We start from the raw sequence: 13225 nt of genomic DNA on the forward strand, positions 1-13225 counted from the left end.
TCAACAATAGAAAGAGATCCGCACTCTGAACTGCGAGTAATAGTTGTACTTTAAACGGCTTCATTTATTGGAAATGTTTGATAACAGTAGTCAAGCAAAAAATACAACAAATACATGACTGCAGTGGACTTTAATATTTTAAGTTAAAAACATTTTTTTTATCATCATCCAATTTTTTTGTTTTTCATGAAACATAATTTTAGTTGAGCTGGTAGATAATTAGCCTCAACAAAGTTGGAGACGCAGCTGAACCCGCTGGCGTTGAACATAACCCAAGTTCAGCAGCCGCGGCGGCGACGCCGGGAGCGATCAGTGTGCAGCCGCTGCCACCACCACCAACAACAATGGAGCCAACGATGCGCAGAGAGGCCCTCTCGCTGCTGCTGCTGCTGCTCCACATGTGCCTGGGCGCAACTGCGATCACCGTCAAGTACGCCCTATACGAGGAGCAGCCCGCGGGCACCCTCGTGGGCCGCCTCTCCGACGACCTGCGGGGCCGCGTGGCCGAGCACCCGTCCCGTCACTTCCGTCTCATGCGGCGAGACGACTTCTCCCTGGTGCACGTGGAAGAGGTCGAGGGGACGGTGAGCGCTCGCGAGGTCATCGACAGGGAGCAGCAGTGCGGGCAGGCGCCCTCCTGCGTCATCCGCTTCGACGTGCTCTGCACGCTGCCCCGAGACCTCTTCCAGCTGGTGCACGTGGAGGTCGAGGTGCTGGACATCAACGACCACGCGCCTGACTTCGCCCGCTCGGAGATGCACGTGGAGATCTCCGAGAGCGTCTCGGTGGGCACCAGGGTTCCCCTGGAAGGCGCCCGAGACCTGGACGTGGGAGGTAACGCACTGCGCGCCTATCACCTTGACGAGAACGAGCGCTTCGGACTGGCGCTGCGGGCACGCACCGACGGCGCCAAGTACGCGGAGCTCATGGTGAAGAGCAGGCTGGACCGTGAGCAGGAGGGAGAGTACACGCTGCAGCTGACGGCATGGGACGGTGGTGACCCGCCGAGGTCAGGGACGACCCTCGTGCGGATCACCGTGCTCGACTCCAATGACAACTCGCCCGTGTTCGCACAGCCTTCGTGCAACGTGACCGTGAGGGAAGATGCCACGCCTGGGACCGTCCTCCTCACGCTCAACGCCACCGACGTGGACGAAGGACCGAACGGTGAGGTGGTGTACTCCTTCAGCAGTCCCGTGGAGGCCGAGGTGCGACGTCTGTTCCAACTGGACCCCAAGACGGGAAAGCTGTCCCTCAAGGGCCAGCTGGATCACGAGCTCAACTCGGAATACGAAATATCCATCCAGGCGCGCGACATGGGTCCCAGCTCCATTCCAGCTCACTGCAAAGTGCTCGTGCACGTGGAGGACATCAACGACAATGAGCCTGAGATCAAGCTGGACTTCATCATGCAGTCCAGGGGGGACACTGTGTTTGTGAGCGAGGCTGCGGCTTATGAGAGCTTTGTTGGACTCGTGACTGTCTCGGACATCGACTCTGCCAAGAACGGCCTCGTGGCATGCCACCTGCGCGGACACCCGCACTTCAAGCTGCTGCCCTACCGCGACGACTACGTGGTGGTGACCAACACGAGCCTGGACCGCGAGGAGATGGCCGACTACTTCTTGGTGCTGGAGGCGGTGGACGGAGGCACCCCGCCGCGAGTGGCGGCCCGACAGTTCACCGTGCGCCTGCTGGACGAGAACGACAACGAGCCGCGCTTCCATCGCTCCACGTACGAGGCGTCGCTGCTGGAGAACAACACCCCCGGCGCCTACGTGACGACCGTGACGGCGTGGGACGCCGATGCCGAACACAACGGCATGATCGCGTACAACGTGGTCGAGTCGGAGGTGGCGGGAGCGTCCGTGTCCACCTACGTGTCCATCAACCCGTCGAGTGGCGCAATCTACGCGCTGAGGCCCCTCGACTATGAAGCGATGACAAGCCTCACTTTTCAAGTGCAGGCCAGGGATGACGGCGTGCCCCCGCTCGTCACCAATGCCACCGTGTCAGTGAGGATTGTGGACGAGAACGACAACGCGCCGGTCGTCACGCACCCCCCGCTGCTCAACGGCACGGGCGTTGTGCGGCTGCCCAGGGACGCGGGGCTCGGGTACCTGGTCACGGTGGTGCGGGCCAGAGATTCGGACTCTGAAGTGAACGGCGAGCTCAGCTATCGCATCGTGCAAGGCAACGAGCGAAATCTATTCCGCATCAACCGCCTGGGAGGTGAGATCTTCACCAATGCTGCCTCGGTCACCGACGTGATGCGGCACACCCTGATGGTGATGGTCAGGGACAGGGGCTCTCCAGCTCTCTCGGCGACCGCCGTCATCGAGATCCGAGTGGGTGCCCACGGTGCGAGCGAAAACAACAACAACAACGACAAACTCTCTGGGCTTGACGAAGCGTTTGGCGGCTCCGCTCCGGACGGCGACGACGGGGCCGACGAGACGCAACCGCTGGACGCATCCATGCTGGCCGTGATGGCTCTGGGCGCCGCTTGCGCCCTCACGCTCGCCGCCGTGGTGCTTGTCGCCAGCACCAAGTCGAGCTCCTGCGGGGCAGCGGCACACGAAGGCAAGGACGAGGACAACAGGAGACGCGGCCACTCGACAGCGTCGTCCGAGACGTCGGTGGAGGCGGAGGCACCGTCGCACGGCTCTCAGCGGCTCGCCCGCGTGGAGGAGGGGACAAGCGATGGGGACACGAGGAAGGGGACGAGGACGGGCGTGAACAAGCGCGACATTGTGGTGCTGAGCAGCGAGGCAGCGGGGCAGCTTGCCGAGGGAGATGTCGAAGAGCCCCTGGCCGTCAGCACGGTGTTTGGGTCACACGGCACCGTGTCGGACTCTGCTCGGGGCCGGAGGAACGACGCAGAGGTCCGGCCCAGGGATAGCCTCACCCCGTCTCAGCACTCTTCAGAGGGCTTCACTGAACCTGAGCCAGCGACCCCTTCACAAGACAACGTCGAGGTACAACCCCAAAGCCAATCATTAAATCAGGCACCGTTATGCACACTGTTGAAAGGTTAAGGTGCAGCGCTGCAATTGCTTGCTCACGCCACTGGTGGCATGCGAGTCTCTGCTAGAGCAGTCCCTTTAAGAGGCGATTTTAAACAAAAATATGTCCACGCTGCTCTTAATGACTGAGTTACATTTGCAACTTCATTGAAACAAAAATATTTTAAGATTTTTGACAATATTGTTTGTGAGCTGGTACATGACAGATGCAGTAAGTTAATGCGTGTGTGTATGTTTGTCTGTGTGGTTGTCTTTTGACGTACTGCAGGTCTCGCAAATCTTGACACTCCTCAGGCAGGGAAAGTACCGTCCACGACCAAGCTTCAGAGGAAACAAGTATCCCCGACGGATTAGGTAAATCAACTGCATGCACATTCACTTACGAGGGGAGACGTAACGATTCGGGTACAAATGCAAAATAAAATCATCGTTGCACGTTGGATGAGAGAGATCTGACAGGCGGAGCGGTGCTTTGTGTGTCACCACTCAGGTGTGCGGAGGTGGACGGACAGAGCCTGAAAGACAGCGGACGAGGCGACAGTGACACGGAGGAGTGCGACTCAGAGCCCGGTCGCCATTCTCCCCTGGGCTCCCTCACTCTGTCGCTCCCAGGGCCTGAGCATGCAGGTGAGGCCTGCGTGTGGACACAAACAACAACAACAAACAGATGCCACTAAGTGGCGGTGATGTCACCACGGCGCTTTGTGCCAGGCTAGGTGCACTTTGAGGCTATCTGTTGTAGTGTCGAAGGTTTGCTGGCAGGAGGCCACGGGACAGAGCTGGGTGATAAGTTGCCTGATGGAGATGTAATGATATGCAAAGGCAAACACAAGCATGCTCCAATCCACACAACCAAATCCATGCTTGCATCTAAAGTACATGATATGTGTTTACTGTATATGGGCTATGGACCAGGGTATCTCAATAATAATGGGCCATGATCGTGGCTAATATTTTTGAGATTGCTCGTATCTGAACTTAATATGCACTCTTTCAAAACAGTATATTCTAGCAAAACACCTCTTATTCATATACGATGATCAGTGCACTGGGTGAGATTGATAAACAAGCCTTCTTAGGGTCTCATTCTCAAAGATGTTGTGACCTACATTTCAAAAAGTGCACATAACTACACGTATAAACCTATGCATTTATAAGCATGACGGGAAATATTTGAGACTTTTGGAGTTCGTGAAATGTTTAAAAAGTTTCACTAACTTAAAGGCTGACTTTGAAGTCTTAACTTTCTACTGTGGAACAAAATAAGTACCCTAATATTATTATCTATATATTTTTTGTTAAAATGTGAACCTCTCTGAATGAATATCCTCTTCTCAGAATATTCATACTCTCCAAATTCAAAGCACAGCACACAGATATGTGTGGGCATTGATCACATCGTTCAGCATCATGTAAACTAGTTTGGAGCCATCCTTATCTCTTCGAATTGGCTGCTGAATTGGCTAATTATTAGCATGCATGCCGCTAAGCCAGCTTTCATGGTCGGATTCCCACAGATGCTTGGTAATTTCTGTGGAGAATTACAAAAGCGCATCATACTCTGTCAAGTGGACATCAAAGGCCCCATAAAATGATTAGTAAGTGTAAACCAGTCAGCGCCAATTTCATAGTGCAAATCCCAAATTACTCACAGCTAAATAAGTAACAAAAAATGCCACGCCGCAACTGTGAAAGGTGAAATAAGTCACAATGCTCTCTGTTTTTTTTCGGTAAAGTCACGTAGGTAAAAAATAAATAAGTAAAAAAACAACTAAATTAAATCACGATGTTTCGGAGGCAACACAAGCTTCCGTCTTCAGGTGGAACCGTTACAGCCAAATTCACAGTGAATTCACAGTGATTTTATTTATTTATTTTCATTTATTTATTTTTTACCTCCGTGACTTTACCGAAAAAAAACAAATAGTATGAATCCTTGCAGTCACGAAAACTTCAAATCTCGAATTAAGTCATAATGGTAGATGAATTAACTCACGAAGTCCAACATTTCACTGAATGTTTCTTCTTTGAACTGAGAGTTATACCGCAACATATGCAGCAGTATAACTCGCAGTTGTCTCTTAACTGGTTAATGCAGGACAATGATTAACACCTTATACAAATGGCACTCTTGTGTTTTCTTCTTCTTTACAGAAGTGCCTCCCTGGACGACTGAATGCAACCTACCGGCAATGGGACATTCCTCGTGCCTTCCGCACACTGGCCCTGCCCCTCTTCTTGTGGCCACCCAGGCTGTTGGGACTACCAGGCCAACCCTGCTGCCTCTGGGGCTCCACTCGCCGGCCGCTGTGGCCGTGCCGAGAGAGCTGGGCCTGCCCGCCATCCACCAGGGCCCTCTCACTTTTTCCACGTTCGGCAAGGCGATCCCTGCAACTACTCGATGCTGAGAGAAGACAGCAGGGAGACCCCTGTTACAGTTGAACAGGCGGTGCGACTGCTGCACTGCGGCCCACGGGGCCAGAGAGCCAAGTTAATGAGAAGGATATTGGACTGGGGGCCCCATTTCATTCCTTGCACCAGGGCCCTGTGCCAACTATTTACATGCCATTGGTTGGAGTTAGACTCTATGTAATACTTTGACATTCTGCTCGTGTTGAAAAACAGCAACTGAAATTCTGTTGATCGCGATGACCACACAACGACTGAATATATGCAACAATGAGTATTACACCTCGCATATATGTCTTGTGTATGTCCTCTCACACCACCATGCACTGGAAATACAGACGTATTTCTTGGGATGGAACATTGGTCTTGGTAGTTAAATGTATGCATGAACACTGGAACATATTGGGCCACGTGCAAATGTGCACTTCGGTTTTAATGTTTCATGCACTGTTTAAAAAACGAAGCTCAAGCAAAGGTTGGCTACAATAATCAATCTTGATCCCCGTGGCGCTGAGTTACATTGACATGAAGCCGGGCACAAAGTATCGTATCAGTAAACTGTAAACATGATTGGTTTACAATTTCAAAATACTGTAACCCATTTAGGGTAAAAACTGTAAATTAAGTTTAAGATTTCATACCAAAGACTTTGTAAAAAAAAAATAGACAAAATATTTTAAACTTTAGTATTTTAGTGTTAATTTGAACAAATGTTTTGATGTTGAATGAGGTTATTGTGTTATTAAGAAAGCAGCCCGACTGGATTATTATTTAAAATTGACAATCAATTATCTGTTTAATGGTTGATAAATTACCACAATTCCTTAAGATGTACGTTGTGGTATTAATATTGCATACTTGTAGACCGTTAAGAAACGTAGCATACTTGGAATTAGATTTGTTTTTATACGTTATGGAGGTGATTTAAATTAAACAAATGTACCACTTTGCTTATTTAAAAAGCTAATGGAAATAAATTATACACTGTATTTTATTATTTGTGCAAAAGTAGTGATCATGTGGATTGTCTCATGATTTGTTGTTAAATTGTACCATAACTATATCGATGTTAATATTTTATAGTAACAGTAATATAATTTCCAGCCCTTTGTCAATCCACGTTTGGATCAAGGACCCCCTCCAGCAGAGTCCACCATAGTGGTTGTTAAACCAATACTTCACAAATGCTTAACCAATACTTAACCACTCTGTGTCAGTGTGAGTTTGGTGGGGCGCCAGGACTGGTTCGGATATCACTTGCAGTATGCAGTGTCAATCGTATAGTGCCACAGTTTAAAATGTTTAATTTAATTGTTTCTAAGCATATACAGTACTCATCTTTATTTAATATACAGTTAATATAATTATTTTTACCACATGCCTTTTGTACCTTTTCATGTTTTAAATAAAGTATTTTCTTTTCAACGAGTTATGCAGATGGCTTTGCAGTGTTCATAGTTGAAGGCAAACGTTTTAAAATGCATTATATTCCCTAAAAGGCAAAAAACATTCATGATTCTTATCTTAATCATCATCGTGAGATATGCTCTGGGCTTTTCAAAAGCCATTTCATCAACTGTTACTTTTATCACACCTTAGGTATGCAGAATTAGCTATGGCACACCAAAACTTCAATCAGTTGTTACCCATCTTAAATGTTTCACAAAAAAAGGAAAGCAGAGTAACAGATCACTTCGGGACAGCGCCCTTATACAATTATGCTTAAAAGTCTGCAAGAAAATGCGTCAACTTTTACTCTAATTTCAAACAAATTCTCACTCATTATGGAGCTTTATATTCGTAAACAAGCCTCAATGTATTTCTTTGCTTTTTTTTTGTATCCTATCTTGAGTCCACATCAGCATGCTTCTTGTTCTCCTTAAATGTAGATGCCGGCTCGGGCCAACACTTAATCTTGCTATCAGATACATGCAAACAAAAGCCATTTAAAAAATGCCAGATTTTTTCGCGTCGAGCAGGTGGCCCTATTCACTGGGGGTCTGAAAGGGAAGCGATGGGAACGGATAGCGGAGTTTGGAAACGGGGAGGGGGAAGGGGGATGGTCAAAGAGAAATCTGCGTGACCTGGTTATAGCTATCTGAAGCATCTCGCTTGAATGTATCACGGACCGTGGCTCCTCCATCCTCGCCTGGTGCCACTTGGGATATATCGCATCCCTTTTATGAGCCGCGCAGATCCCTTCGATCCAACATCGTGTCCCCCCTCCCATACCTCTTCTTGATAAGACATTCATCAGGTCCACTAGCAACAACTTTACTATACCACAGGGCAGTGATCTGTAAGACAACGCTGCTGGCTTCAAATGCGTGAATATGTTTGAAGCACATCTGCTTTCCCCACCTTAAATTTTAAAGTTTTATTTTATTTATTAGGTATAGCCCTGTGAGCCATGCGGCTCTTGACTTGGGTGCAACCGCAACAAACAAAAACATGAACAAAGAACATCTTAAAGTGACGACGCGCATCAGAAACATCCAGAAAAAACCAGCAAGATCTTCCAGAAAAAAAGCACCGTATATGAACGCTGTGTGCAAAAATCCCAGTGAGATGCAAGACAAACAATAAGAACCATAAGTCAATTTAGATTAAAGTTATCAGGCTAACTCCGTACTTCATCAAACAAAAATGGCTTAACCATACGTTTTCGAAATCACCAAAATAAAGCTATGAAAACAATGCAACAGCGATCATAGGAACTGTGATTCAAATTTAAAAATAAACGATATACATGCAGCGGACATCTGGAGAGATGCATTTTATTTAAGGCAACTCTGCATAGCAGTGGCAGCTCCTCAAGAGCAGTTTTGAGTGCAGATCTCACAGGTAATGATCCAAGTTGCAGTTTATTAGCGATAGCATTCCAGACCCTGGGGGCATCAACAGCAAAGGACTTTCCTCCAGTATTTGTACGGTAATAAGGAATGTCAAGCTGGAAAATGAGCGAGGACCTGAGGTTACACTTGTTCTTCGAAACAGTGAGGATATCCAGCGGGTAGCCTGCTGATTTTTGTTGTAAGTACATCGTGAATAAATAAGATCTGATGCACTGGCCGTCGTTCATTAAGAGATGTTAAGTTTGACCCAATCATCGCCTGCCCAGTCACTAGGTGGCACTTAACAACCACGACACTTGGGTCTTATGCTGACCGGGGCAGTGGTGCACCGGCGTAGGCTTAGCGTCCCGGTTGTTTTAACTTTCGGTCACATTTTTCACCAAGAAATGAGGGGCCGTCCATAAATGACGTCACGCACCTAGGGGGGGGTAGGGGGTCAAACATTTGTGACGATGTGTGACGAGGGGGGAGGGGTTTGAGATATATGACGTCACATCAAAATGCGCAACTTTAAATAAATATAGACAACACGTTCTACTTAATTAAATATACTTTTTAATTAAAGTTTTCTCCTACAACATCAGAGTGCAGCGCCACATTAAATACGCACAATGACAATAGTTTAAAGCGATTTGAAGCATGTTTATTTTTGGGAGGGAGGGGGGGCAGAGCTTTGTGACGTCATATTTGAGGGGGGGGTCTGACTTTTTGTGACGCCGTGTGACGAGGGGGGGGGGGGTCAAAAATCATCCAAAATCGCGTGACGTCATTTATGGACGGCCCCTAAACTGTACTCGTAATTATGCTATCAATGATGGATCTACTCTGCGCTGTATGACCCCGTGGCAGTAAAGTGTGGATGTTCTGTAAACAACCCACCTGAACATGCAAATGATTCATCTTAAGTGCTGCATACTTTTTGCAGGAACACATAATCATTTTGCGCGAGATGCATTCGGATAATGTTTGCACAACGTGTGGCATTAGGTCAAGTGCTTTCAAAGGTAATGCCGTATTTCTGCTCACCTCTGTAAGAATAAAGGAATTGCAGCATCCTGTGCAATGCATTTTCCCATAGAATATGTGTAACCTTATTACGCAGAGCTACGCTTAAACCTCCCCCCTCCGCCTCCCCCCAGCACGCTTTCTTTTGTTTCTTGAACACCCTAATGGAAGCCAATTATATTATGGTATCGTGTATGTGTGAATTTCCATCTGCAGTGGATTAACAGTGAAGGGTTTGTCAATAGCCATCAAAGTACCCATGCGAGGCTTTGGGTAAGTGTTTTCGGCAAAGGCACACAAATGAAAGAATCGATACTTGTGTGCCACTGTAAGGCCACTTGCACTCACATAAAAACACTCCGAAGTAAAAAATAGTGCCCAAGAACTGCACTGTACCCTTCGTACAGTCAATCGGCCAGCTGAAATTCTACAAGAAGAACGGTGGTAACACATTATCGCATGTCTTTTGTAAATTTTAATTGTAGTTATTGAGACGGATGCCTGTGAGATGGACAATTAATTTGGAGGGAAACTATCGCAATACAAGATGTAGAGTTGAGACAGACATAGAAAACCTACTTTTGGTGAGTATGTTAATAGTGGTGCAAATAAATGGGTTTTAAGTAAAATCTATAAGCAGAGCTTATTTACTGTATGTTTCTTTTTTTGACTCCTGCTGTCACTAGATACGGGAAATATGGTGCCATTCACACGACCGTAATGGTACTATATTATTATTTAATGTTTCTGTTGTTTGAAGAGCATCATCTTGGTTTTTTAAAATACTTGTCACTGATGCGTTATTCATGCTCCACGGTCCTTTTTGGATACTTAATTAGTGCGCGATTAGCTATTTGCTGACACGGTCTCTATATGCGCAACATGCTTGACTGAAAACAGAAAAAACTTGAAAAAAAAATGCAAGTCAAAAAAATTAATCCATTATGGCTGGTCAGAAATCGCATTCGACAGCAGTTGCCAAATGGGTAATAGCAAGAGCCAGAGAGAGAGAGAGAGTAAGTAGAGCATCATCACTGTCTCCACGTGCGGTGATTTAGGATCACTTGTTTTTTTGTGATCTTGTCGCCCCTGCTGTCTGCCCGATGACCTGCTGCATATTGATGTTAGCTCTGGCCTGCAGAGGCTCAGTGACCCTCTCCCAGTGTGGACGCAGCGTGGGCCACTGGTCTCAGTTTGGGGTCGTTACAGGTACAGTCTGAATGGTGCGTAGCAAAGCGCTGTTTTAAAATATTCAGCCCTTATCCACCATTCTCCGCGATTTTACACATTGGCACAATCTAGGTGGGCTAATTTGTTTAACGCTCTTTATCTGTGATTTTCATTTGTGTCGTCTGTGCAGTCTCATTTATTCAAGAAACCTAAATGGTAGATCGGTATATTATCTGCTTAACAAGTAACTTCTTAAACAATGCTAATCATGCACAATGAGTCATGTATAACAGGTGATGACACGTCTGAAGCTTAGAAATATCTGAAATGAGGCAGAATTTTATAAATTAATGTACCGCTTCCCGAAATCTTTAACATTGTAACATTCAACATTACAACGGCGTCATTGTCACACTTACACTGTAGCTGGGTGGCTCTGTGGTTCATGATTGGGAATGTTCCAAGGTCAAATCCCCGTGGAGGGTTGGCATACGTACTTGCCAACCCTGTTGAATTAAGCGATATGATTAAGATGTTTAAACCATTTTACTGCAGTCATATATATATTTTTAGTTTTGCTTTGCAAACCGTTATCAAAACCATACTCGCAAACTCTTAAGCCAACTACTTAGGGTTGGTGAGTATCTACTTGGTTCTTTCGGTAAAGTCACGTAGAAGGGAAATAATAAAAGAATAAAAATAAAACATAATCAAATAAACATTCTCACGACGTTTCGGCCACAACACAAGCAGCCGTCCTCAGGTGACGAAACAGAGCTGTCGGAAAGACAGCGTCCCATTGGGACCGAGGACGGCTGCTTGTGTTGTGGCCGAAACGTCGTGATCATTTTTATTTGATTATGTTTTATTTTTATTATTTTATTATTTCCCTTCTACATGACTTTACCGAAAGAACCAAGAAGATGAATCCCTGCAGTCACGAAAGCTTTTAATCGAAATTTGGCGAGTATCGTAAGTTCCAATTTTTTATGGAAAGTAGACAGTGGCCTTCTTTAAAATAGACTCACACTGCTTGCCAAAGGAATGTGGAAAATACACAAATGGCTTCGGGTTTTGAACAGGAGAGGAGCACTGTCCTATATTTGTTTTCACAGGAAACCATTTTATTTTCAAACTAGCACTGACATATTATGAATAAGAATTTCTGGAACAAAGTTATATATCATCTGAAAACACCACGTTGAAAGTATACCAATACTATTACTGCAATTTGTGCATATGCATTTACCATATTGACAATATTAATACAACAGTAACATTAAGATCAACCACAAATAAGCCATAGAAATTTTAATTCTATCAATTTAGTTTAAGATTTGTGTAAAATGAAATATAAATCCAAATGAAAAAATAAAGTTCGTTCATAAAAATTAAATTTTCAAATATACATTACACATAGAGCCACCAAAACACAACTGCAAAGTTTATCATCACTGCAATCATGAAACAATGAAAGTATATATAAACGCCTCCTCGCATATATGCGAATTCCCAGATACATTACTTTTGATCCTGTTATCAGCAAATTTCAATTCCTCTTATGAATGACGATGCTGCCCGATAGAGTAACGGTGTGCACCATGGGCTCGCGAACAAGAGGTTGGCAGTCCAATTAAAATGTTTGGTGCGACAGCGCGAACAACGGAGCAAGTTTCTTACTTCCCACAGCCTCTGTTCACCCAACAGTACAAGTGGCTAACGCCGCCAGAGTTAGTCGAACGGCAGGTCACGTGTGTGGTGGAGCAGAGGATGGGGGTGCACCGACTCATTCCAAGACGCCAGTGTGGAAGAGAAGGCCAAAGTCACTACTAGAGGGGCTCTCTAGAACTCCCTCTAGTGGAGGCCTTTTCGCCAGCGGGACTGCACTTTCACTTTTTGCATTGCAGAGGTGATGCATTGCAGCATTCGATCAAGGTTGTCTTGGCCCCGTGACAATCAACGAAACTTTTCTTTCACATAACATGAACGTCGTAAAATATTTATTCTCAAATCTGTTCAGGGTTTGAAAGAATAAGGTGCACTTAATAGCTTGCGGTACATATGAAATAGTTAATATTCAAGATGCGGTGCATTTTCGTCTGCTCACCTCATGGCAGCAGTCGGGGGGGGGGGGGCATCTTGACTAAGTGCACACACCATGCGCAGAAGTGGCTCTTGAAATGACAATCACAACATTACAGGTTATTAGGGGCAGACGATAATGCATGGGAACTTTAAGCAAAAATGTCACTTGACACATGCAAGAGACGGAAGGAAACACGGGCGGCTGCGAGGTAGTGTGGGGCGTTAATGAAGATGTATATATATTGCGTGCGCTCGCTCGCGCAACGAGCCTACATGATGCTCTGCACGGCTCTGCGATGTGTTCTCGGGGTTGCAGTGGGTTGTCGTTCACCATTGCATGTGCTGTGAGCTTCTTCAGGAATTTCATTCAGTTCAGTATGTTATGTTTGTCCTTTCCTCCCTCCAACCACCTCCACCCCCCCCCCCCCCACTTTATTCCAATTGTGCTATTGGCCTCGTGTTTTGAGATGATGAATCCAATTGTAAAAAAAAAGAAAATGACAGAGTAGCACACCAGCTTGGAGGAGGGCTTACAAGGTGACATTTTTCACGAGAATTCTACCAAAAAATATCTGCAAGTGGCCGAATCCTGTGCACAGTAGGGGGTGCACTCTTCCGTGAGCTTTCCGGTGAGGTTGTTACATGGCGGTCCAACCAGTGTTTTTATTAATTTGA

At 46.1% G+C, this 13225-nt stretch overlaps 1 protein-coding gene across 1 annotated transcript; it reads left to right on the plus strand.

Moving 5' to 3' along the window:
- The first annotated feature begins 205 nt into the window (after nucleotides 1-205).
- On the plus strand, nucleotides 206-5554 carry LOC144936315 (protocadherin-18-like). The gene is made up of 4 exons (XM_078863413.1): nucleotides 206-2978; nucleotides 3295-3380; nucleotides 3517-3653; nucleotides 5181-5554. Exons 1-4 carry the CDS (start codon nucleotides 345-347, stop codon nucleotides 5432-5434), a joined length of 3111 nt encoding a protein of 1036 aa, XP_078719539.1. The 5' UTR covers nucleotides 206-344; the 3' UTR covers nucleotides 5435-5554.
- The last annotated feature ends 7671 nt before the right edge of the window (nucleotides 5555-13225 follow it).

Source organism: Lampetra fluviatilis, chromosome 15, assembly GCF_964198595.1.
Source record: "Lampetra fluviatilis chromosome 15, kcLamFluv1.1, whole genome shotgun sequence".
NCBI lineage: Eukaryota > Metazoa > Chordata > Hyperoartia > Petromyzontiformes > Petromyzontidae > Lampetra > Lampetra fluviatilis.